This window comes from Ochotona princeps, chromosome 29 (genome assembly GCF_030435755.1).
Source record: "Ochotona princeps isolate mOchPri1 chromosome 29, mOchPri1.hap1, whole genome shotgun sequence".
Classification (NCBI taxonomy): domain Eukaryota; kingdom Metazoa; phylum Chordata; class Mammalia; order Lagomorpha; family Ochotonidae; genus Ochotona; species Ochotona princeps.
The window spans coordinates 10,779,472-10,799,028 of NC_080860.1; the positions used below are offsets into that span (position 1 = coordinate 10,779,472).

At 48.6% G+C, this 19,557-nt stretch overlaps 3 protein-coding genes across 8 annotated transcripts in view; 1 reads left to right on the forward strand and 2 right to left on the reverse strand.

The window, feature by feature from the left end:
• PXN (paxillin) overlaps positions 1 to 12,816 on the reverse strand; it is a 69,781-nt gene extending 56,965 nt beyond the window's left edge. Inside the window, exons 1-2 of one of the 4 annotated variants that reach the window (XM_058656910.1) lie at positions 12,778 to 12,816; positions 11,457 to 11,559 (exon numbers count right to left, since the gene is read on the reverse strand). In XM_058656910.1, the coding sequence (XP_058512893.1) occupies positions 11,457 to 11,559 (103 nt within the window). In that variant the 5' untranslated portion in view covers positions 12,778 to 12,816. Of the gene's footprint in view, positions 1 to 11,454; positions 11,560 to 12,777 lie in introns of those variants that run through there. The other 3 variants (XM_058656905.1, XM_058656907.1, XM_058656909.1) reach the window with 3 other exon arrangements.
• On the forward strand, positions 1,258 to 8,959 carry SIRT4 (sirtuin 4). Of its 3 annotated transcripts, none has more exons than XM_058656911.1 (5): positions 1,260 to 2,020; positions 3,950 to 4,450; positions 5,766 to 6,060; positions 6,187 to 6,398; positions 8,553 to 8,959. In XM_058656911.1, exons 2-4 carry the CDS (start codon positions 3,951 to 3,953, stop codon positions 6,337 to 6,339), a joined length of 948 nt encoding a protein of 315 aa, XP_058512894.1. In that variant the 5' UTR covers positions 1,260 to 2,020; position 3,950; the 3' UTR covers positions 6,340 to 6,398; positions 8,553 to 8,959. The 3 variants fall into 3 exon arrangements, with proteins under 3 accessions (XP_058512895.1, XP_058512894.1, XP_004591944.1); XM_004591887.3 differs by having other exon boundaries at positions 1,260 to 1,805; XM_058656912.1 differs by lacking the exon at positions 8,553 to 8,959 and having other exon boundaries at positions 1,258 to 2,020; positions 6,204 to 6,335.
• Positions 12,817 to 14,767: 1,951 nt separating the features above from the next.
• Positions 14,768 to 18,426, reverse strand: PLA2G1B (phospholipase A2 group IB). Its single transcript, XM_004592082.2, has 4 exons — positions 18,288 to 18,426; positions 16,488 to 16,647; positions 15,654 to 15,781; positions 14,768 to 14,928 (listed from the first exon to the last, which is right to left on the reverse strand). The coding sequence occupies exons 1-4, from the start codon at positions 18,319 to 18,321 to the stop codon at positions 14,813 to 14,815; spliced, it is 438 nt and encodes a 145-aa protein (XP_004592139.2). The 5' UTR covers positions 18,322 to 18,426; the 3' UTR covers positions 14,768 to 14,812.
• Between the last annotated feature and the right edge of the window lie 1,131 nt (positions 18,427 to 19,557).

Below are 19,557 nucleotides of genomic sequence, written 5' to 3' on the forward strand. Positions count from 1 at the left end.
GGTGCCGATCGGCATGTCCTTTTCGTCTGAGTGGGACTTTGCTCATTCATTCCACGCTTCCGTGGACGCACTTGAGGTTTCCGCCTTTGGGTGTGTGCAGCATACTGTTTGCTTTTGGTTATACAGACATCGCTTTGAATTTCTGTTTGTCAATTCCCTTGTGCCTATGCCTAGAAACTGTAAGTGTCGGATCATGTGGGAATTCTGTGTCTAATCCAAATAAAGGTTTCCTGTGGATCTTTTCCTTTCAGCACAGGAGCTGGACCAGTCCCGAGCGCAGAGCAAGGAGCTGGGCCGCTATCACTTATTTCCTGCGCTCCTTGAGGACTCTGGGGTCCAGGGCCCAGGTTTGGTCAGTGATTGGTCAGGGAACTGATGATCACCGGGTGGGCTCTAGTTGGTTCAGGAGTGATGCAAGGGTGGAAGTCACATTCTGCACAGACTTGGGATTCCCCTGCACAAATCCCCCCAGGACAACACTGACCCTCAAGGGTCTGACCTTTGGAGAACCAGTGACTCCTGGAGTCTAGGGCTAGCTGGATCACGGCCCCCTGAAGTCAGTGCGTCCCTTCTGATAAGCGGCAGGTGAAGGCACCCCATGCTAAGGAACACAGAGAAGAGACTGGGTCCCTCTATTACGTTAGGGGGTTTCAGTGTTTACTTTCCCAGAACAATAGCAGGGAGCTGAATGGGAAGTGGAGCAACTGGGATTCCAACTGGTGCCTATGTGAGATGCTGGTGAATTAGGTGGAAGTCTTAGCCTATTACAGCATGGCTCTGGCCCCTGTATAGATTGTTTTACTTTAATTCCATTGGGGATTTAATGATTTTGGATTTGGTGAAGTTGTGAACATAAAGGCTGACCTTAGGGATTGGTGCGGTGGCATGTGGGTTAAGCTGCTACCTGCAGTGCTAGCATCTCATATTGGAAAGAGTTCGAGTTCTGGCAGCTCTACTTCCTATCCAGCTCCCTGCTTTGTGCCTGGGGAACCAGCAGAAAATGCCTTGGGCCCCTGTCAGCTATGTAGGAGACCTGGATGGAGTTCCTGGCTGCCTGGCCTGGGTCCCTGGTCACAGTGACCATTTGTAGAATGAACCAGTAGACAGGCGACAGATCCACCTTCACATCAGAATCTCTTTGGAGGGAGAGACAAGCACTGCATTGAATAATTTATATAAAATTTACTATTATTATTATTATTATTATTATTATTATTATTATTATTAGGAAAGCCAGATGTACAGAGAGGAGGATCTTTTGTCCACTGATTCACTCCCCAAGTGGCGGCAACAATTGGAACTAAACAAATGCCAAGCCAGAAGCCTGGAGCCTCTTTGGGGCTTCTCACACGGGTGCAGGGTCCCAAGGCTTTGGACTGTCCTCGACTGTCTTCCCAGGATACAGGCAGGGAGTTGGATGGTAAGTGGGGCCGACTGGATTAGAACCAGCGCCCATATGGGATCCTGGCCCGTTCAAGGCGAGGGCTTTAGCCACTATTCTACCGCGCCGGGCCCAAAGGCTTCTGTCTTAAATATTATGAAACCTTCTGCTAACACCATCTTGAGTGCCGTATTTTGCACTCAGGACACCAGTACAGAGAAGCTCACTTACCTTTTACCCTAAAAGGCTGACGACAGGGGCCGCTCCTGAGTGAACCGAGTCCCTTCAGGGTGAGACCCTGAGGATGGTGGGACTTGTAGTTTTCTTTGCATCACCTCAGCGGCGCGGACTACACTTCCCAGAATGCCAGTAGAGGAGGTGGTCTAGTAGCTCGGCGTCAAGTGTCCCCTTGGAGCTGCTAAAGGTGAGTTGTCCGCAGGTTCCTGCAAGTTGTGCATAATTTGTAAGCGGTTCCATTTCTCCTCCTTCCTCTCGGCGCGACTTGGGGAAGAGCCGCCGTTCCTGCTCGGCGTGTTTTCAGCGGGGGTTTTCTTGGCCGTGGGTCCCACGACGCCGGATGGTGCCTTGAGGTGCCCCTCGTTGTCGCCTCGGAGGGTCAGGCGGCCACCACGGAGGAAGGTCGCGTGTGCAAACCTATAAGGTGTATGTGAGCTGAATTACACTCATGAAATCAGAAGCCTGAAAGCCCTGTGCCGCGGTATCCGTCAGGTCCGCCATTGTTAGGGAGATAAATAATTCTCATTTATAACACAGGGAAGTGGGTTTATGGAACACACTGTCGGCCCCCCACCCAGCCAGGAAGGGTTAAGCTAAACACATAGGTAAATGTAACTTGATCTTAGCCAAAAGGCCAAGCAGCGATCTTCCTCCTACTCTGCTTTTTAAATGAGAAGTCTGAAGACAGGTAGGTGCAGTCATGTGAATAAAACATGACTCAATGATATAATCAGGCTTCCAGGGACCCTGTTCTGTTTACTGTCTTTAAAAAAAAAAAGATTTATTTATTTTTATTGGAAAATCAGATATACAGAGAGCAGGAGACACAGAGAAGAAGATCATCCACCGATGATTCACTCCCCAAGTGACGGCAACAGCTGGAGCAGCGCCGATCCGAAGCCAGGATCCAGGACGCTCCTTCCAGGTCTCCCACACGGGTGCAGGGTCCCAAGGCTCTGGGCCATCCTCGACTGCTTTCCCAGGCCACAAGCAGGGAGCTGGATGGGAAGTGGGGCTGCCAGGATTAGAACTGGCACCCAAATGGGATCCTGGGCATGCAAGGCGAGGACTTTAGCCACTACACTCTCGCGCCGGGCCCTGTCTTTTCTCTTTTTAAAATAATTATTTTTTTAAAGAATTTTTTTTTTTTAATTACAAAGCCAGATATACAGAGAGGAGGAGAGACAGAGAGGAAGATCTTCCGCCTGATGATTCAAGTGAGCCGCAACAGGCCGGTGCACGCCGATCCGAAGCCAGGAACCTGGAACCTCTTCTGCGTCTCCCACGCGGGTGCAGTGTCCCAATGCATTGGGCCGTCCTCAACTGCTTTCCCAGGCCACAAGCAGGGAGCTAGCTGGATGGGAAGTGGAGCTGCCGGGATTAGAACCGGCGTCCATATGGGATCCCGGGGCATTCAAGGTGAGGACTTTAGCTGCTAGGCCACGCCGCCAGGCCCTAAAATAATTATTTTTATCAGAAAGATTTACAGAGAAGGGTAAACAGAAACATTTTCCATCTGCTGGGTCACTCCCCAAGTGGAGCTGAGCCAATCCGAAGCCAGAACTTCTTCTGGGGCTCCCATGCAAGTGCAGGGTCTCAAGGCCTGGCACCTTCCCTACTGCTTTCCTAGGCCTCTAGCAGAGAGCGGAAAGGGAAGTGGAGGTACATGAACTGGTGCCCGTATGGGATCCTGGCACGCACAAGGCAAGGATTTAGCCACTTAGCCATTGTGCCAGGCCCTACCTTTGTTGTTTAAAACCTGTATCTGGGACTGGTGCTGTGGTGTAGTATGTTGCACCACCACCTCCAGTGTCACCACACCTTACTGAAATACTGATTGAATCCTGGCTACTCTGCTTCGGATCCAGCTCCCTGTTAATGCACCTGGGAAGGCAGTGGACTGACGGTCCTAGTCCACCTGCTTGGGCCCCTACCACACATGTGGGAGGCCAGGAAGGAGTCCCTGGCTGCTGACTTCTGCTGGCCCACATCTGGCTATTGTAGCCTTTGAGCAATGAACCAGTAGAATGATGATTCTCTCCATCTGCCTTTGAAATTAGTAAGTCTTTTTTAAAAAAATAAAACCAGGCCCAGCGCGGTAGCCTAGTGGTTAAATCCCTCCTGTTTGGGTGACCGGAAAAAGCTCCTGGTTCCTGGCTTTGGATCCGCTCAGCTCCAGCCATTGCAGCCACTTGGGGAGTGAGCTGGCAGACAGAAGACCTTTCTCTCTGTCTCTCCTTCTCTGAGTAAATCTGACTTTCCAATAAAAAATAATAAATCCTAAAAAAATTAATAAAACCAGTTGCTGACATGAAGTTTCTTTTTCTCTAGAATGCGGGTGAGCTGTGGGTTGACCATCATCCGGTCAGGCAAAGGCCTTTGGGTCACCAACGTCAACCGGCCATGTTCGCATGTATCTGCTGAGTTGTTTGTGCCTCCAAGTCCTCCTGTGGATCCTGCGCAGGTCAGAGAGTTACAGCGCTTCATCAGCCTTTCCAAGAAAGTCCTTGTAATGACCGGGGCAGGTATCTCCACGGAGTCGGGGATTCCAGACTATCGGTCCGACAAGGTGGGACTCTATGCACGCACCGACCGGAGGCCCATCCAGCACATTGACTTTGTACGCAGTGCTCCGGTCCGCCAGCGGTACTGGGCCAGAAACTTTGTGGGCTGGCCTCAGTTTTCCTCCCACCAGCCAAACCCTGCACACTGGGCTTTGAGCAACTGGGAGAAGCTCGGCAAGCTGCACTGGTTGGTGACCCAGAATGTGGATGCCTTGCACACCAAGGCAGGGAGTCAGCGGCTGACAGAGCTCCACGGATGCATGCACAGGTGCTGGATGGTCTAAACTGGTTGACCGTAAAAATGAGAACATGGACCTTGGCTGCCTTGGTCATGGTTGTCTTGTTTCACTCTGAGAGGATTAGGGAGCAAGTTGTTTATTTTGGAATTGATTACAATAAACTCAGTGAGGCATTGGGAGTAGAGAACAGAGAATGGGGAAGGGGAAAAAACCCTAAGCATATCTGTGAGCGAGCTGCTACTTTGGGGAACTGTAGTTCTGTCCCATGAGTAATCCTGTGTCAGTCCTTTTTCTGTTATTTATGTTTTAAGATTTATTTATTTTTATTGGAAAGGAAGATTTACAGAGAGGAGAGACAGAGAAAGATCTTACATTCACTGGTCCACTTCGCAGGTGGCCACAAAGGGTGGAGCTGAGCCGATCAGGAGCCAGGAGCTTCTTCTGGGTCTTCACATGGGCGCAGGGTCCTAAGGCTTTGGGTCACCCTCAACTGCTTTCCCAGGCCACAAGCAGGGAGCTGGATGGGAAGTGATGCAGCTAGGATATGAACTGGTGCCCATATGGGATCCCAGTGCTTGCAAAGTAAGGGCTTTAGCCATTAGGCTATTCCGCACCATGTCCATTTTTTTTAAAAAGATTTTATTTTTATTGGGAAGGCAGATCAGATTTATAGGGAGAAGGAAAGACAAAGATCTTCCATGCTGGTTCACATCCATACAATGGCTGGAGCTGAACTGATTTGAAGCCAGGAGCCAGAAGCTTCCTCCAGGTCTCCCACATATGTGCAGGGTCTCAAGGTTTTGGGCCATCCTTTGCTGCTTTCCCATGCCACAAACGGAGCTGGATGGCAAGTGCAGCAGCTGGGAAAGAGCCAGGGACTCACTCTGCAAAGTTGGCCCTGAAAGGAAGGTGAGAAACAGGGTGGTATCCTGGAGGAATATGTCTAAAATGATGAGAAGGTGTGGGCTTGGACTGCCTGTATCACATGTCAGAGTGCTTGGGTTTGAGTCCCGGCTCCACTTCTGCTTCCAGCTTTCTGCTACTAGACATCCTGGGTGGCCACAGGTGCTGGCTCCATTCACATGGGAGGCCTGGATTGAGTTCTTGGCTCCTGGCTTCAGCCTGGCTAGCCTTGACTACTGCAGATGTTTTGCAAATGAACCAGTGAGTGGGAAATCTGTTTTGTCTCTCTGCCTTTCAAAAAGTACAAATTAGATAACAACAGAAAAATTGTGTGAGAAGTGAACAGTGATGGAGGAGCTGAGAAGTGGTTGGGTATGAACCATCTTGGTAGCCGCAGGCTTCTTAAGGCAACCTATGTAGCTGGTTCTTCTTTGGTTTCAGGGTCCTGTGCTTGGATTGTGGTGAGCAGACTCCCCGGGGGCTGCTGCAGGAGCGCTTCAAAGCCCTGAACTCCCAATGGAGTGCTGAGGCCCACGGTCTGGCTCCTGATGGTGACGTCTTTCTCTCCGAGGAGCAGGTGCAGAGCTTCCTTGTCCCTACCTGCATCCGATGTGGAGGCCCTCTGAAACCAGATGTTGTTTTCTTTGGGGACACTGTAAACCCTGACAAAGTTGATTTTGTGCACAGGCGTGTAAAAGAAGCTGATGCCCTCTTGGTGGTGGGCTCATCCTTGCAGGTGACTGATTTGTTCAGTGGGGTAACTGTCCCTTAGGTGGGAATGGGGAGCCCTAGAGATTCCCCACTTGGTTTGCCCTTTGCCAGATACAGAGAGATCTGTTACATGCGTCTTCTCCCTGGGCAGGTGTACTCTGGTTATAGGTTTATCCTCACGGCTCGGGACAAGAAGCTACCAATCGCAATACTGAACATTGGGCCCACACGGTCAGATGACTTGGCATGTCTAAAGCTGAATGCTCGCTGTGGACAATTGCTGCCTTTAATAGACCCGCACTGAGTGCAGCCCGATGTTCCTGATCCACAACAAGACCTTTCAACTCAAATCTGCTGCTAAAGGTAAATGCCTTCTCGGGTTCCAGTTCCATTTGACAGAGTAGTAGGGTGTCCTAACAAAACAGAGAGGGCCCTAAGCTTCTTAATGGGTGGCCACTCTGAATTCAAACTGATTTCCTAATGTACATTAAGCTGTAGTATGTGAAGGACTAAGGTTTTCAAATTTTAGACACGGCACATATATATTTAAAATATTAAGTGTTCTAGGATCTGCTTTTTTTTTCTGTTTTTAAAAAATAACAGCTTTGGGCCCGGCAGCGTGGCCTAGCGGCTAAAGTCCTCGCCTTGAATGCGCCGGGATCCCATATGGGCACCAGTTCTAATCCCGGCAGCTCCACTTCCCATCCAGCTCCCTGCTTGTGGCCTGGGAAAGCAGTCGAGGATGGCCCAAAGCCTTGGGACCCTGCACCCTTGTGGGAGACCTGGAAGGAGCGTCCTGGCTTCTGGCTTCAGCCTGCCCGGGTTTAGCTACTGCTACTGCAGTCATTTGAGATGTCAAATCAGTGAATGGAAGATCTCTCTTTTCCTTTGTCACTGCTTTTCAAATAAAACTAAAAATGTTTTGGGCCTGGCGCCGTGGCCTAGCAGCTGAAGTCCTCGCTTTGAATGCACTGGGATCCCATATGGGCGCCAGTTCTAATCCTGGCAGTCCCAATTCCCGTCCAGCTCCCTGCTTGTGGCCTGGGAAAGCAGTCGAGGACGGCCCAAAGCCTTGGGACCCTGCACCCGTGTGGGAGACCTGGAAGAAGTTCCTGGCTCCTGGCTTTGGATCGGCACAGCACCAGCCATTGCAGCTCACATGGGGAGCGAATCACCGGACGGAAGATCTTCCTCTGTGTCTCTCCTCCTTTCTGTATATCTGACTTTGCAATAAAAATAAAATAAATAAAATAAAAAAATGTTTTAAATGTTTAAAACCAACACTGGTACATAAATGGTCACAAGGTTATTTCTGAGTTGAAAAAAATTATCTCCCTATCATCACTGGTTTTTCAGACATTTTTGTCCTGATATTTTAATGTTATTATACTTATGGATTAGATTGAAAGGGTGTGGCATTGTGGCACAGTAAGTTATGTCACCACTTACAATGCTGGCATTTCATATGAGCTCTGGTTTAAGTCCTGGCTTTTTCACTTTTTCCAGCTTCCTGTTAATTTGTTTGGGAAGCTGCAGAAGATGGTCTAAGTTTTTGGGCACCTGGGAGATCTGGATGGAATTCCTGGCTCCTGGGTTTGGCCTGACCCAGCCCAGGCCATCATGTCATTCTGGGGAGTGAACTAGCAGATTGATGATCATCCTGTCAAACTGTCTTCCATTGTGGCTGAACATTTTGCAATCCTCTCCAGCAATAACAGTCCTTGCACATTCACTTTTAAAAACTAATTTAGGTACACAGACAATACAGTACAGAGAAATGGATGTGTAGCAAGTAGACTTTACGAAGACTAAGCTTTTTCCAGATGAAACAGAAAGACACTGCCAGCACCCAAGAAGTCCTGGTTGCACAACCACTTAATGATGCACTTCTAAGTCTCATATCCCTAGAATAATACAAATCTATCACAGAAAGGTGAGATGACACAGGAAAACAAAATAAGGTAATATATAACCTCACCACTGAGATACCCAAAATGTAACATTCTGGTCTAATAGCAGAAGTAGAGTCGAGGTGTACTTGGTGTTTTATTACATGCTGTGTTCAGGCATCGCGAGGTAGTGGGCATCCTTCCATGTCCTAAGTGCTATGGATTTCTGAGTGGAAGGCAGCTGTTGATATTTCCTTCCTCATATAGATGTATGTGTTTATTTGAAAGGCAGAGCAATAAGGAGAGGTCTTCCATCTGCTGAACTCACTCTTTAAATAAAGCCCACATCAGCTGGGACTGGAGCAAGCTGAAGCCAGGAGCCAGGAGCCCTGTCATCTGGGTCTCTCATGTGGGTGGTGGGTACCTAGCGATACGGGTCTTCATCTGCTGCCACCCAAGGGCATTAGCAGGAAGCCGAAAGGGAAGCAGAGGTAGGACTCACGCCCATGCAGTTCATCCTGGGATGTCAGTGTCCCCAGCAGTGGCTTGGCCCATTGTGCACTAACACTCATTCCCTTTACCTGGCTTCCAGCCAGTCACGGCATCAACTCCTCTCATTTCTGTTCAGATCCCTACATACTTATCCCCTTTAGGAATGAAGCTCCCTGAGGCTGTGAGGGCAGCACACCAACGCCTCCCTGCCAGCCCACCCTGCGCGAGGCAGGTTTCAAGCCAAGAGGTCATCTGCAGGCTGAGATCCGCCTCCCAAGACCACTTCAGAGAAGCAGCTGCTCCTCGTGGGGCAAATGCAGTCATGTCCTTGTTACATTGCCTGGCAGAAGACACGGACTGGGAAATGAGCAGGCCACACTGGTCTCTGGAGTGCTAACCCAGGGGAGTTGACTTAATTTATAATTCCAAATGGCTAAGTGGGTTTAACTGAACCACTTTGATTTTTTTTCTTTCAAAAGATGAGCAGTGGTATGAAACAGTGCTTTATTAACCAAGGAATAAAGGAATCATTTTAAAATAACACACCAATGGCTATGTGTTTAAACCAGCTAAAAGGGAATGGTCTTCATGATTACACTCTTAAGAATTTTTATTTGATTTCAGTCGTCAAAATGAGACACTTGCTTCAAATGTGGTTTCTAGAGAGGAAACAGTTAATTCCTCAGTTCCTTTCATTGATTTGTTTTTGCTGAGCAAAGTAGCTAGACTTGTTTGCTCACTGCTTTAGCCAGAGACAATCAGTGCACACTGCAAAGTGAAGCACATGAATCACGGCCTGTTGTTCTAAATCAGGGCAGGCAACAGAAGCTCACCCTGAACCTCCCTCGGGAGCAAATTTCAGTTAACTGGGATAACCCATGATCTTTTTTAAATTTATTTTTATTAGAAAGTCAGATACACAGAGTGCAGGAGAGCTACAGAGGAAGATCTTCTGTCTACTGATTCATTCCCCAAGTGGCTGCAATGGTTGGAGCTGAGCCAATTCGAAGCCATGAGCCAGGAGCTTCCTCTGGGTCTCAAAGCTTTGGGCCATCTTCGACTGCCTTCCCAGGCCACAAGCAGGGAGCTGGATAGGAAGTGGGCCACTACAATACAAACTGGCATCCATATAGGATCCTGGCATGTTCAAGGTAAGGTATTTAGCCACTAGGCTACTGCACCAGACCCATTACCCACAATCTTAAAATCGGACTGCTTTCTTTGTGCAACTACAGATTTGCCAACAGTAATCACACAGAGGAGCAAGGTTGTAAATTTTACTCCAGCAATTTTTGCAGATGGGGATCCTAGGGTGCTTTGAATTAGATTTCCTCAATTATCCATAGCCAGCACCAATAACTTAAAATCTGGGTCTGGGGCCTATGTCATGGTACTGCAGGTTAACTGCCACCTGCAACGCAGGCATCCTGTTGGAGTCCTGGCTGCTCCAGTTCCATTTTAGCTCTTTGCTAATGCTCCTGGGAAAGCAATACACAATGGTTCAAGTACTTGGGAAGCTGTCGCCCAGATTCCCTGAGACTCAGAGTCCCTGAGTTTAACATGGCCCAATCCCTGGGAAGTTGCAGCTGTTCAGGGAATAAGCCAGCAAATGGAGCTCTCTCTAATGATGCCTTTCAAATATCTTCATTTAAAAACAGCAAAAACTGGGTCAGGGCTCGGCACAGCGGCCTAGTGGCTAAAGACCTCACCTTGAATGCACTGGGATCCCATTTGGGTGCCAGTTCTAATCCTGGCAGCCCACTTCTCATCCAGCTCCGTGCTTGTGGCCTGGGAAAGCAGTTGAGGATGGCCCAAAGCCTTGGGACCCTGCACCCATGTGGGAGACCTAGAGGAGGTTCCAGGCTCCTGGCTTTGGATCGGTGCAGCACCAACCATTGTAGTCACTTGGGGAGTGAACATCAGATGGAGGATCTTCCTCTCTGTCTGTCTCTCTGTATATCTGATTTTATGATTAAAAAAATATATATCTTAAAAAAAAACTGGGTCATTTGGGCAGGTGTTTGGGCTAGTAGTAGTTAAAGCATCCATGTTGCATATGGGAGAATGCCTGGGTTGCAGTCAGTCCCAGCTCCTGAATTTATTTCCTGCTCATGCATGTCCTGGGAGTTTTGGGGTTCCTGCCAACCCCACGGGAGACCTGGACTGAATTTGTGGTTTCCAGCTTCAGTATGGCCTTGGCTACTTTGGGCATTTGAGGAGAACTAACAAATGTGAATTCTTTATCACCCTAATTAACACTTTATAAAATTCCAAATCTTGCCTGGCACAATAGCTAGTGGCTAAAGTTCTCACCTTGCTTGTGCTGGGATAGCATATGGGTACCAGCTCCTATCCCGGATGCTCCACTTCCCTTTCAGCTCCCTGCTTGTGGCCTGGAAGAGCAGTTGATGGCCCAAAACCTTGGAACTCTGCACCTGCTTGAGAGACCGCGAAGAAACTACTGGCTCCTGGCTTCAGATCGGCTCAGCTCCAGCTGTTGTGGCCACTTGGGGAGTGAATCATCGGATGGAAGATATTTCTCTCTGTCTCTCCTCCTCTCTCTTTATATATATCTGATTTTGCAATAAAAATAAATAAATCTTTAAAAACCATAAACTAGGATGAGTTGGGTCACCTTACTGTCTAACCCTCCCAGGGGCTAGTCAGATGGAAAAATTCACTTCAGATACGTTATCCTTGCAGAAACTCAATGCTGTAGAAGCCAGGTTTCTTCCTTAATGCTACAAAACAAAATTTTATAAAGGAAAAAAAAATTTAAGGCAGAGTACTTTTTTCCCTCAATTTTTCAGCAAAAGAGAGTAACATAAAATTAAAACACAGGGTGGCGTGACTTGCATTTCAGTTCTAGTCCTGGAAGTTACTAGTTACGTCAATTTGGGTGAGTCATTTAATCTTCAAACTTTCTCTATAAATGAGGATAATACTACCTCTATGGTTTTCAGATTACACGATAACATGTGAAGCTCATGGCAACAATGCTTGGCACATACTAAGCTGGTTTCAGCCATTATACTTACACACTGTGGTAAGAGGGACAGGAAGCCTTTTATCCCTGGATGAAAACTCCTTAATCTAGACTTCACAATGATTTTCCTCAGAGTTATCACTTCCATTTCCTGCATCTGTTTACAATACACACACACAACACAGAAAAAAATTACAAGGGCTAATGTAGCTCAGTGAGTTGTCAGCTGTGATATTAACAACCCATGTGAGAGGCCCACTGGCAGCCCAACCTCTCCGCTTCAGGTCCAGCTCCCTGCTAATCCACCTGGGAAGGCAATTAATAATGGCCCAACTACTTGAGACCCTGTCACCCATGTGGGGGAACACAGCTCATGCTTGGAGGTCAATTAGCCAATTGAGACATCTCACTGGACCCCAAATAAATGTTATTTTAAAAATCTTTTGTTTCAATTATGAAAAACTGCTAGAGCAAGTCTTAGTACGATATAATTTAAAAAAGTGAATTAAGGGCCTGGTGTGGTAGCCTACTGGCTAAAGTCCCTGCCTTGTACGTGCTGGGATTCCATATGGACGCCGGTCCACATCCCAGCTGGTCCACCTCCCCCTGCTTTGTGACCTAGGAAAGCAGTGGAGGATGGCCCAAAGCCTTGGAACCACGTGGGAGACCTGGAAGATGCTCCTGGCTTCAGATTGGCTTAGCACTGACCATTGTGGCTACTTGGGGAGTGAACCAGCAGATGGAAGATCTTTCTGTCTCTCCTTCACTCTGTAAATCTGACTTTCCAATACAAATATATAAATCTTTTAAAAAAAGGAATTAAAGTGAATATTCACTCTTCTACCCCTTAGGAAAATATTCCTGAACACATGCTCAGTAACTGTTCTGCAGGCAGCATTTGACAACACTGGCTCTCAAGTCCCACAGCCCCATCATTTCCTTTGAAAGATGGGGTTCCTGAGCCTTGGAGACATCAGGTCCTTTGTCCCACACTACCAGGGGTGAGCAGGCCAGGAGTCCGCCAGCTCTGATGTTGTGGACACCGTGTGGGGCAAATGAGCTGTCCTAGTCGAGGAAGAAACGTCAAGCTCCTGAAGCTTCCAGAAATGACCCAGGCGGAGATGAAACGAAGCTCACCAGGCGGGGAAAAAGAGCGTCCCAAAAGGACACTACACCTCCTTTTTCTTTTCCCTCTTCAAGGAGGGAGTGGACACTTAAGCTTGAACTTATGGAACCCAATCTCGGCTGCCCTGGGCTTTCCAGCACCACCCACCCAACTGCCTCACAACCGGAAACGGCCGGTGGGTCGGTGGCCCTGAGAGGCGAACACCTCAAACATCTACGCTAGTTCTCTTTTCTCATTCTTTTTTCATACCCCGTCCTGCCGGATTCCCGCTCGGGGAAGAACAACCCCCCAGGAGCCAGATGCTCCGAGCCGCTGCCACCTGAGGAAGACGCCAGCCGGAGCGACCGGGAGCTGCCGCTGCGCCTGCGCAGACTCGGACGCCCGCAGGCGTCAGGGGGCGGGGTCTGCCGGCCTAGCGCGGAGGTGGGTGGGGTTAGGCCTCCAGCATGCTGCTATTCACCAATAGAAAAGAGCGTTTGGGCATCACGTGCTCGTATACTAACCAATCACATAGCCTATCTTGGAAACTCCTCCTGCCGGAGGTTGCATTGAGGAATGGAATCGGACTCCCAGAGTCACGTGACGCGGGAATGTAAATACAGCCACGTGTTGTGGTTTTTTTTTTGCTACGTCAAACTGTACTTTCTTTAGACTTTTTTTTAAGGAGCGTGCGTCGTGTGTTAAGGCGCGATGAAAATACTGAAGCTGTTAGGATGTGATCCGTGTTCACAAGGCCCTCAGCTGGGTTAGTTTTTTTTTTATTCGTTTAAATCACCTTAGCCTGGGCCCGACGAGATAGCCGAGGAGCTAAATCCTCGCCTTGCACCTGCTGGGATCACGTATGGACGCCTGTTCGTGTCCAGCTCCCTGCTTGTGGGCTGGGAAAGCAGTAAAGGACAGCCCAAAGCCTTGGGACCCTGCACCCACATGGGAGCGTCTGAAGAAGCTCCTGGCTCCTGGGTTTGGATCTGGCCGTTGCAGCCTCTTGGGGAGTGAACCATCGGATGGAAGATCTTTCTCTGTATATCTCCTTCTCTATATATCTGCCTTTCCAATAAAAAGTCTTAAATAGAAAAACCTTAGCCTTTGCTTTGCACTTTCCCTAACCCACTTCCCCTGAGGAGTGTCAGCCCTTGCAAACTAAAGTATTGCTAAAGCTATTTGTTCTCTGCCAAACTCTTGGGATAATGGGAATATCTGTAGGTCCCAGCTATAGCCTTTCGAACCTGATTCTTGTTTTCTCTCGTTTTTTCATCTGTAAAGTTAAGTGGGTTGTGAGTAGAAGCACTAATTTCCTAAAAGACTACTTTTCTTCCATTCAAACAGGGAGAGTATGTAGTCTGGGCTGGCATTGTGGCATAGCCAGTTAAGCTAATATCTGGGAAGTGGGCAGCCCATGTGGTCCCAGTTGCAGTCTGCAGCTTCTGAGGCATATGGAAGATTTGTCTTTCCCTTTACTCTTTCAGGCAGTTAAGAGTGTGTGTCGGGCTTGGCGGCGTGGCCTAGTGGCTAAGGTTCTCGCCTTGATCCCATATGGCCGCTGGTTCTAATCCCGGCAGCTCCACTTCCTCTCTATCCCTCCTCCTCTCAGTAAATCTGACTTTGTAATAAAAAAAAAAAAAAAAGTGTGTGTCCTGGGGTGACTGCTAAGGAACAATGGGTTAATCTGCTGCTTCCAGTGCCTGCCTTGCTGTTTCAGATCCCGGCTACTCTGCTTCTGATCTGGCAGACATGATTTGAGTGCTTGGGCCACCCACTGGTAGCACTGGTTGGAGTTCCCATCTCCTGTCTTGAGCCTGGCTTAGTTCCAACTGCGGCAGGCATTTGAGAAGTGAACTAGCGGGTGGCAGATCTGTATGTCTGAGTCGTTTGTTATAAATAAGACTGTATGCTCAACTCCTTGAACTAAGAGCTTAGTTCGACTCCTTCCTCTTCTGTTCAGGAGATAGTATCATTGGGCCAGGGACTTGAGATTAGAACAATAAGCTTTTCTACTATGAACATGCCCTCAAAGGGCCATGCACAAAGGATTCAGAGACACACAGTCCTGACAGAGTGGATACCATCACTAAGTTGTTATGGTGAGCCATTATCCAGGCTTGGAGTGCTTGAATCCTGGTGATTCCACATCCAAGGCCGGGAGGAATGCTGTTCCCTAAAGGTGGGACAGAGACCTAGTCAGCTTTAACAGAGAAGAAAGCCATCTCCCGGCATGAGGTCTTGCAACGAGGTGGTTTATTAGAAGGCACAGTCTAAGGTGAAAGTGTTGGCGAGGCAGGCACTCCTAGCAGTTTTTGTTACTCCAGTTCTTGTACTTGTCGTTGTACGGCGCCTTGGAAAAGCAGATGGCAGCATTGCGGTCGCAGTTACAGATGAAGGCCTCACATGCATTGTTTGAGCCTGGAGGAGGAGAACAAGAGGACGTGGCTCAGCCATTTGGGCCCTGCTTTCTGCAACCCAGGGACAGGGAGGATGTGTTGGAATAAGCTGGGGGCCATTCCCTCAGTGCAAATTCAGGACCAGTAAGTTAAAGCAAATGAAAACAGAGCAGCTGATGTCTGCATTCCCTGTCAGGGCAGATAGTTCGAGGATGGCCCAAGGGCTTGTGTCCCTGCCACCCACTCTGGAAAACCAGAAGTAACATTTCAGGCTCTTGGCTTCGGCTTGGCGCAGCTGCAGCTGTTGCAACTGTTTGAGGAGTGAACCAATGGATGGAAGATCACTGTCTCTGTGTCACCTTGTTTTTCAAGTAAACAATACAAGAACAAAACAAAACAAAAACCAAAAACCTACTCTGGACTCCTAGCTTGTAATCAGAGTCTAATAAATGGTAGCTCTGTTTTTTGTTTGTTTGTTTGTTTTTGCTTTTTTTTTAAGTAGCATGCCATGCAAGTTAAGAGCAATAACTTTTTAACCCTATAGACCTGTGTTCAAAAGCCAGATGTCACTGCTTAGGAGCTGCAGAACTTGGGGCCAATAACTTAGTCTCCCAAATCTGTTTCCTCCTTTGTGGCTTGAGGATAATGATAGCACCTATTCCATAGGTTGTTATAAGAGCTGACATCAGGAGGCGGCCTGAGGGGACCTGCTGGGCCACCTGCTGGGCAGAGAGGTGAAAAACCTACTGCTGCATGTGACCGTGGTGCCGGAACACGAGTAGGAGTAGGAGTTGGTGTAGGGGTTGTCCACAAGGGTCTTGCAGCTGCTCAGCTTCTGGGCTTCAGTGTAACAGTTATCATGCGTCTGGCAGCACCTGCAGAGGAGGGAGAACTGAGGCAGAGGGCATGCACAGGGCAGCTGGGCAGCCCCTGTTTACTTTGTCTTTCTGAGGAGCAGGTGGACGCGAACTCAGGCCAGATGTACCAGGAAAAACAGTCATCTCAATGGGAAAAGATGCCAGCCTTTTTATCCCAGGCGTATTGAACGGAATCTTAACATGGTCGCAGGAATGCAGACAGCCCATGGATAGCTGTAACCTGAGGGATGGTGTCAAGGCCTCTCAGGAACACCAAAAACTTCTAGTTCCTAAGTTGTGGAGCACCTGTATATGAATTAGGCAGATCCTTCTGTTATACCTCAAGTCATGTCCAGATGGCTTATAAATCTTTATAAAATCCAAATACTACGTTGATGATCGCTATACTGTTTTGTTGAGGAGGAAAAGACACGGGGAAAAAAATTCCGGACATGTTAAAAACGGATTTTTTCTTCCTGAATACTTTCGACTTGTGGTTTGGTCAATCTGACGCTGGAGGGCAGCATCGTTCCACTAGATAGTTTACAGCCTTACGGGGGCGTCCAGAAGGATTGCCTCAGAACTCTTCATCGGGACGAAAACAACCCTAACCCTTAGCAAAAATGCAAGTCCCCTCTCTCTGCTTTAGGAGCTCCCTGCCTGGCGTCTCTACCCCACTCCACCCCGCCCAACACCCCATTTCCCTGCAGGTGTGTCAACTCACTTGTCCAGTTCATCCACAGGGGTGCCTGAGCCGCCCAAACCGCAGTAGCAGCCATAGCCGTTGAACTCCAAGTAGGGGGAGCTCCCAGGTATCGTGCACTGGATCATGCCACGAAACTGCAACAGGTTTCGAGGTGCCACGCCGCTGTCGGCGGCACCGACTGTGGGAGGACACGGTTGAGTCACTTGAACCCTGGCTGGTCCTCTGCCCCACGCCCTGGAGCTCCCCTCGCCTGTCCCCTCTGCTTGCCTTGACCAGGCCTAGGACCAGGCCTCCTTGAAGCAGGCCTAGGACTCAGAATATATTTGAGTATATATATATATATATATATATATATATATATATATATATATATATATATATATACTCTTGTACCACTGTCATCCCAAATAGACAGAGGCCATTCTAGTTCCAGCTCCTCTGCTTCCAATGGGGTTCCCTGCTTATAGTCTGGGAAAGCAGCAGAGGATGGCTCAAGTCCTTAGGACCCTGCATCCATGTGGGAGACCTGGAGGAAGCTCCTGGCTTCAGATCTGCCTAGCTCTGGTTATTGTGGTTATTTGGGAAGTGAACCAATAGATGGAAAATCTCTCTCTCTCTGTTATGACTTTCAACTAAAAATAAATCTTCAAAAAGAAAAAAAAAAGTTCCTAGACCAGAGTAGGTGCTTGATAAACACCTGACAAGTTGAATGAATGAAATCATCAGTGAAGTAAAGAAAGGGCCTGACACACAGTTGGTGCTCAACACATGCCTGTTGACTGAGCAGGCCAGTCCTGCTGCTGGCTAAGTGTTTACCCAAGGTTGAGTTCAGCAGGCCCGGGGAGCAGAATTCCTTCCGCTGGTGGCATGAAGCCATCCCTCGTGAGGTCCGGTGCCCCAAGAGGGAACCCAACGGCTTTCAGGGTCGCGGCTCATCAGCCTCTGGGACTGGCACAGCCCCTTGTCTTTTCTTCCATCCACTGGACACATTGTTCCCAGTCCTTGTGCCTGCATCCCTGGCTGGACTAGGGACAGAGCTGCCTTTGGTCCCTCTTTCCCATGAGCGGCCTCCACCAGGGTAGCCGACAGCAGTTGCACGTAGCAGGGGCCTCAAGTCTACTCAGAGAGGAGTGGCCATCCTGCCCTGGCTGCTCTCTGGACACATCTGCTCTCCTCTCTCTCTCTCTCATCCAGCCAGGTCTACAGAGGCAAGACCAGCACATAGCCTTTGCTGGTCTGTATAGTGAGAAATAGAGAGAGAAACGGAGAATGCCTTGTTCCTCTCAGAGACCTGAGCCTCAAGCCAGAGCTTGGTACTCCAGAGGTCTCCACAGATGTGGGATGCACAGTTGAAGGATGGATGCTGTAAGAGGTGGGTTAGAATCCCAGGGTGTCTGACTCCCCGTGAATCCATCCAACAGGCGGTACCTGAAACACTGTTCCTGTGTATGGGGCTTGGGCTTTGCGGTGACCAAAACAGGAAAGAATAAAGGAAGCAGCGAGGTCAGAATTTCAGGCAAGGTGCATGCTGGAAGGTCAAGCATGGCACCGGGGTGGTATGGTGGGGAGGTAGAACGGGGAGGACTTGCTGAAGTCAGGTAGACCTTTCTGTGTGGGGTTATCAGAATTCAGAATGTGCGGGCATCTGAGGGAAGAGAAGAGAACTCCAACACAGGAACTCCATAGAGGGAACCTGGAATTGAGACTTCAGGTGCAGTCCGCCTATGGGCCAGGGCTATGGGGGCGCTATCTTAGTAGAAGAAGACCCCAGCACACACTCAGGGGCGGCAGGGGTTGAGGGTGGGGCAGGGTGCTTACCTGTGAGCAGAGCAGCCAGGACAAGGAATTTCATCTTGAAGTCAAAGCTGAAGAGCCCAGTGACTGCGTTTCTTATAGTCGGTGACCTGTGCCCGAGATAAGACTGTTTGTATTGCCCTCAGCCCACTCTGAGTTGGCCTTGAGTTTGTCGAGGGAATAACCCTTGAGGGATCGCTGGAAACAATGACATGGATGTGTGCAGCCCCTTTGAGCTCAAGGGATTTTTACACTTTGATGATACAATTCCATAGGCTCTGGGATTTTTCTTTCTCCCCTCCCCACCTGCACTGATTTCCAATATATTATTATGGTAGTATGGTCCTTCATAAACCGTCCTAAGTCCATCATTGTGCTATTTAAGTGTATCCTGACAGTTGGAGAGAGTCCAGCATCCAGATTCTAGAATCTTGACTCGAGACCAACTCTGGTGTGGAGGGGCAGAGCTGCCAGCCCTGTTGAGCAAGCAAGACGTGGGGTCTAGGAATGACCACCGCTACCGCCGCCATGTCTACGCTGTGCACAGTCCCATCCGTCACTCACCTTGCCAACGAAGAAGTGGGTTTGGAGAAGTGAGGGAACTTGTCTGAGGTCACACAGCTAGCCACTGGCAGAGCTGGGGTGGCTCAAGTTCAAGTCTAATTCCCTAGCACATGTCTTGTTCTTCCCCACTACACCAGTATCACTCCCTTCCTTGTTTGCTGGTGTGGAATTGTGAAAAAAACCCTGGACTTTGGAACTCCAGAGGCCTGGATCTGACTTGAAGGACAATAAAGGATTTTTAGAACTGTCATACTGAACGACCATATAGCATTTTCCTGGGTGAACTTCAGGTAACATGACATTAATCACTTTGAAGTCAATGATTCAATGGCTCTTAGTCCTTGCCCAGTCTTGTGCAATTAGTACTTCCTTCAGTTTCAGAACATTTCTATTAGTTCCAGAAGTTTCCTTATACCCACCAACAGTCCCTCTCTCCCGCACCCTGGACACTACTGACCTGTTATCAGTTCTGAATATTTCCTACACAGACCAAGTGACCCTCACCTGAAAATCTGAAATGTTCCAAAATCAGGCTTTGTTTGAGCACTGACGTGGGACTACAAGTGGAAAATTCCACACTTGACCTTGTGTGACTGGTCACAGAAAAAGCACGAGGGTGCTAAAAATAGTGTGCACAATTATCTCCATGTTGTATATACAAGATGTATGTGGGACATCAATGAATTTCGTGTTTAGACTTGGGTCCTGTCTCCAAGACATCTCATTACAT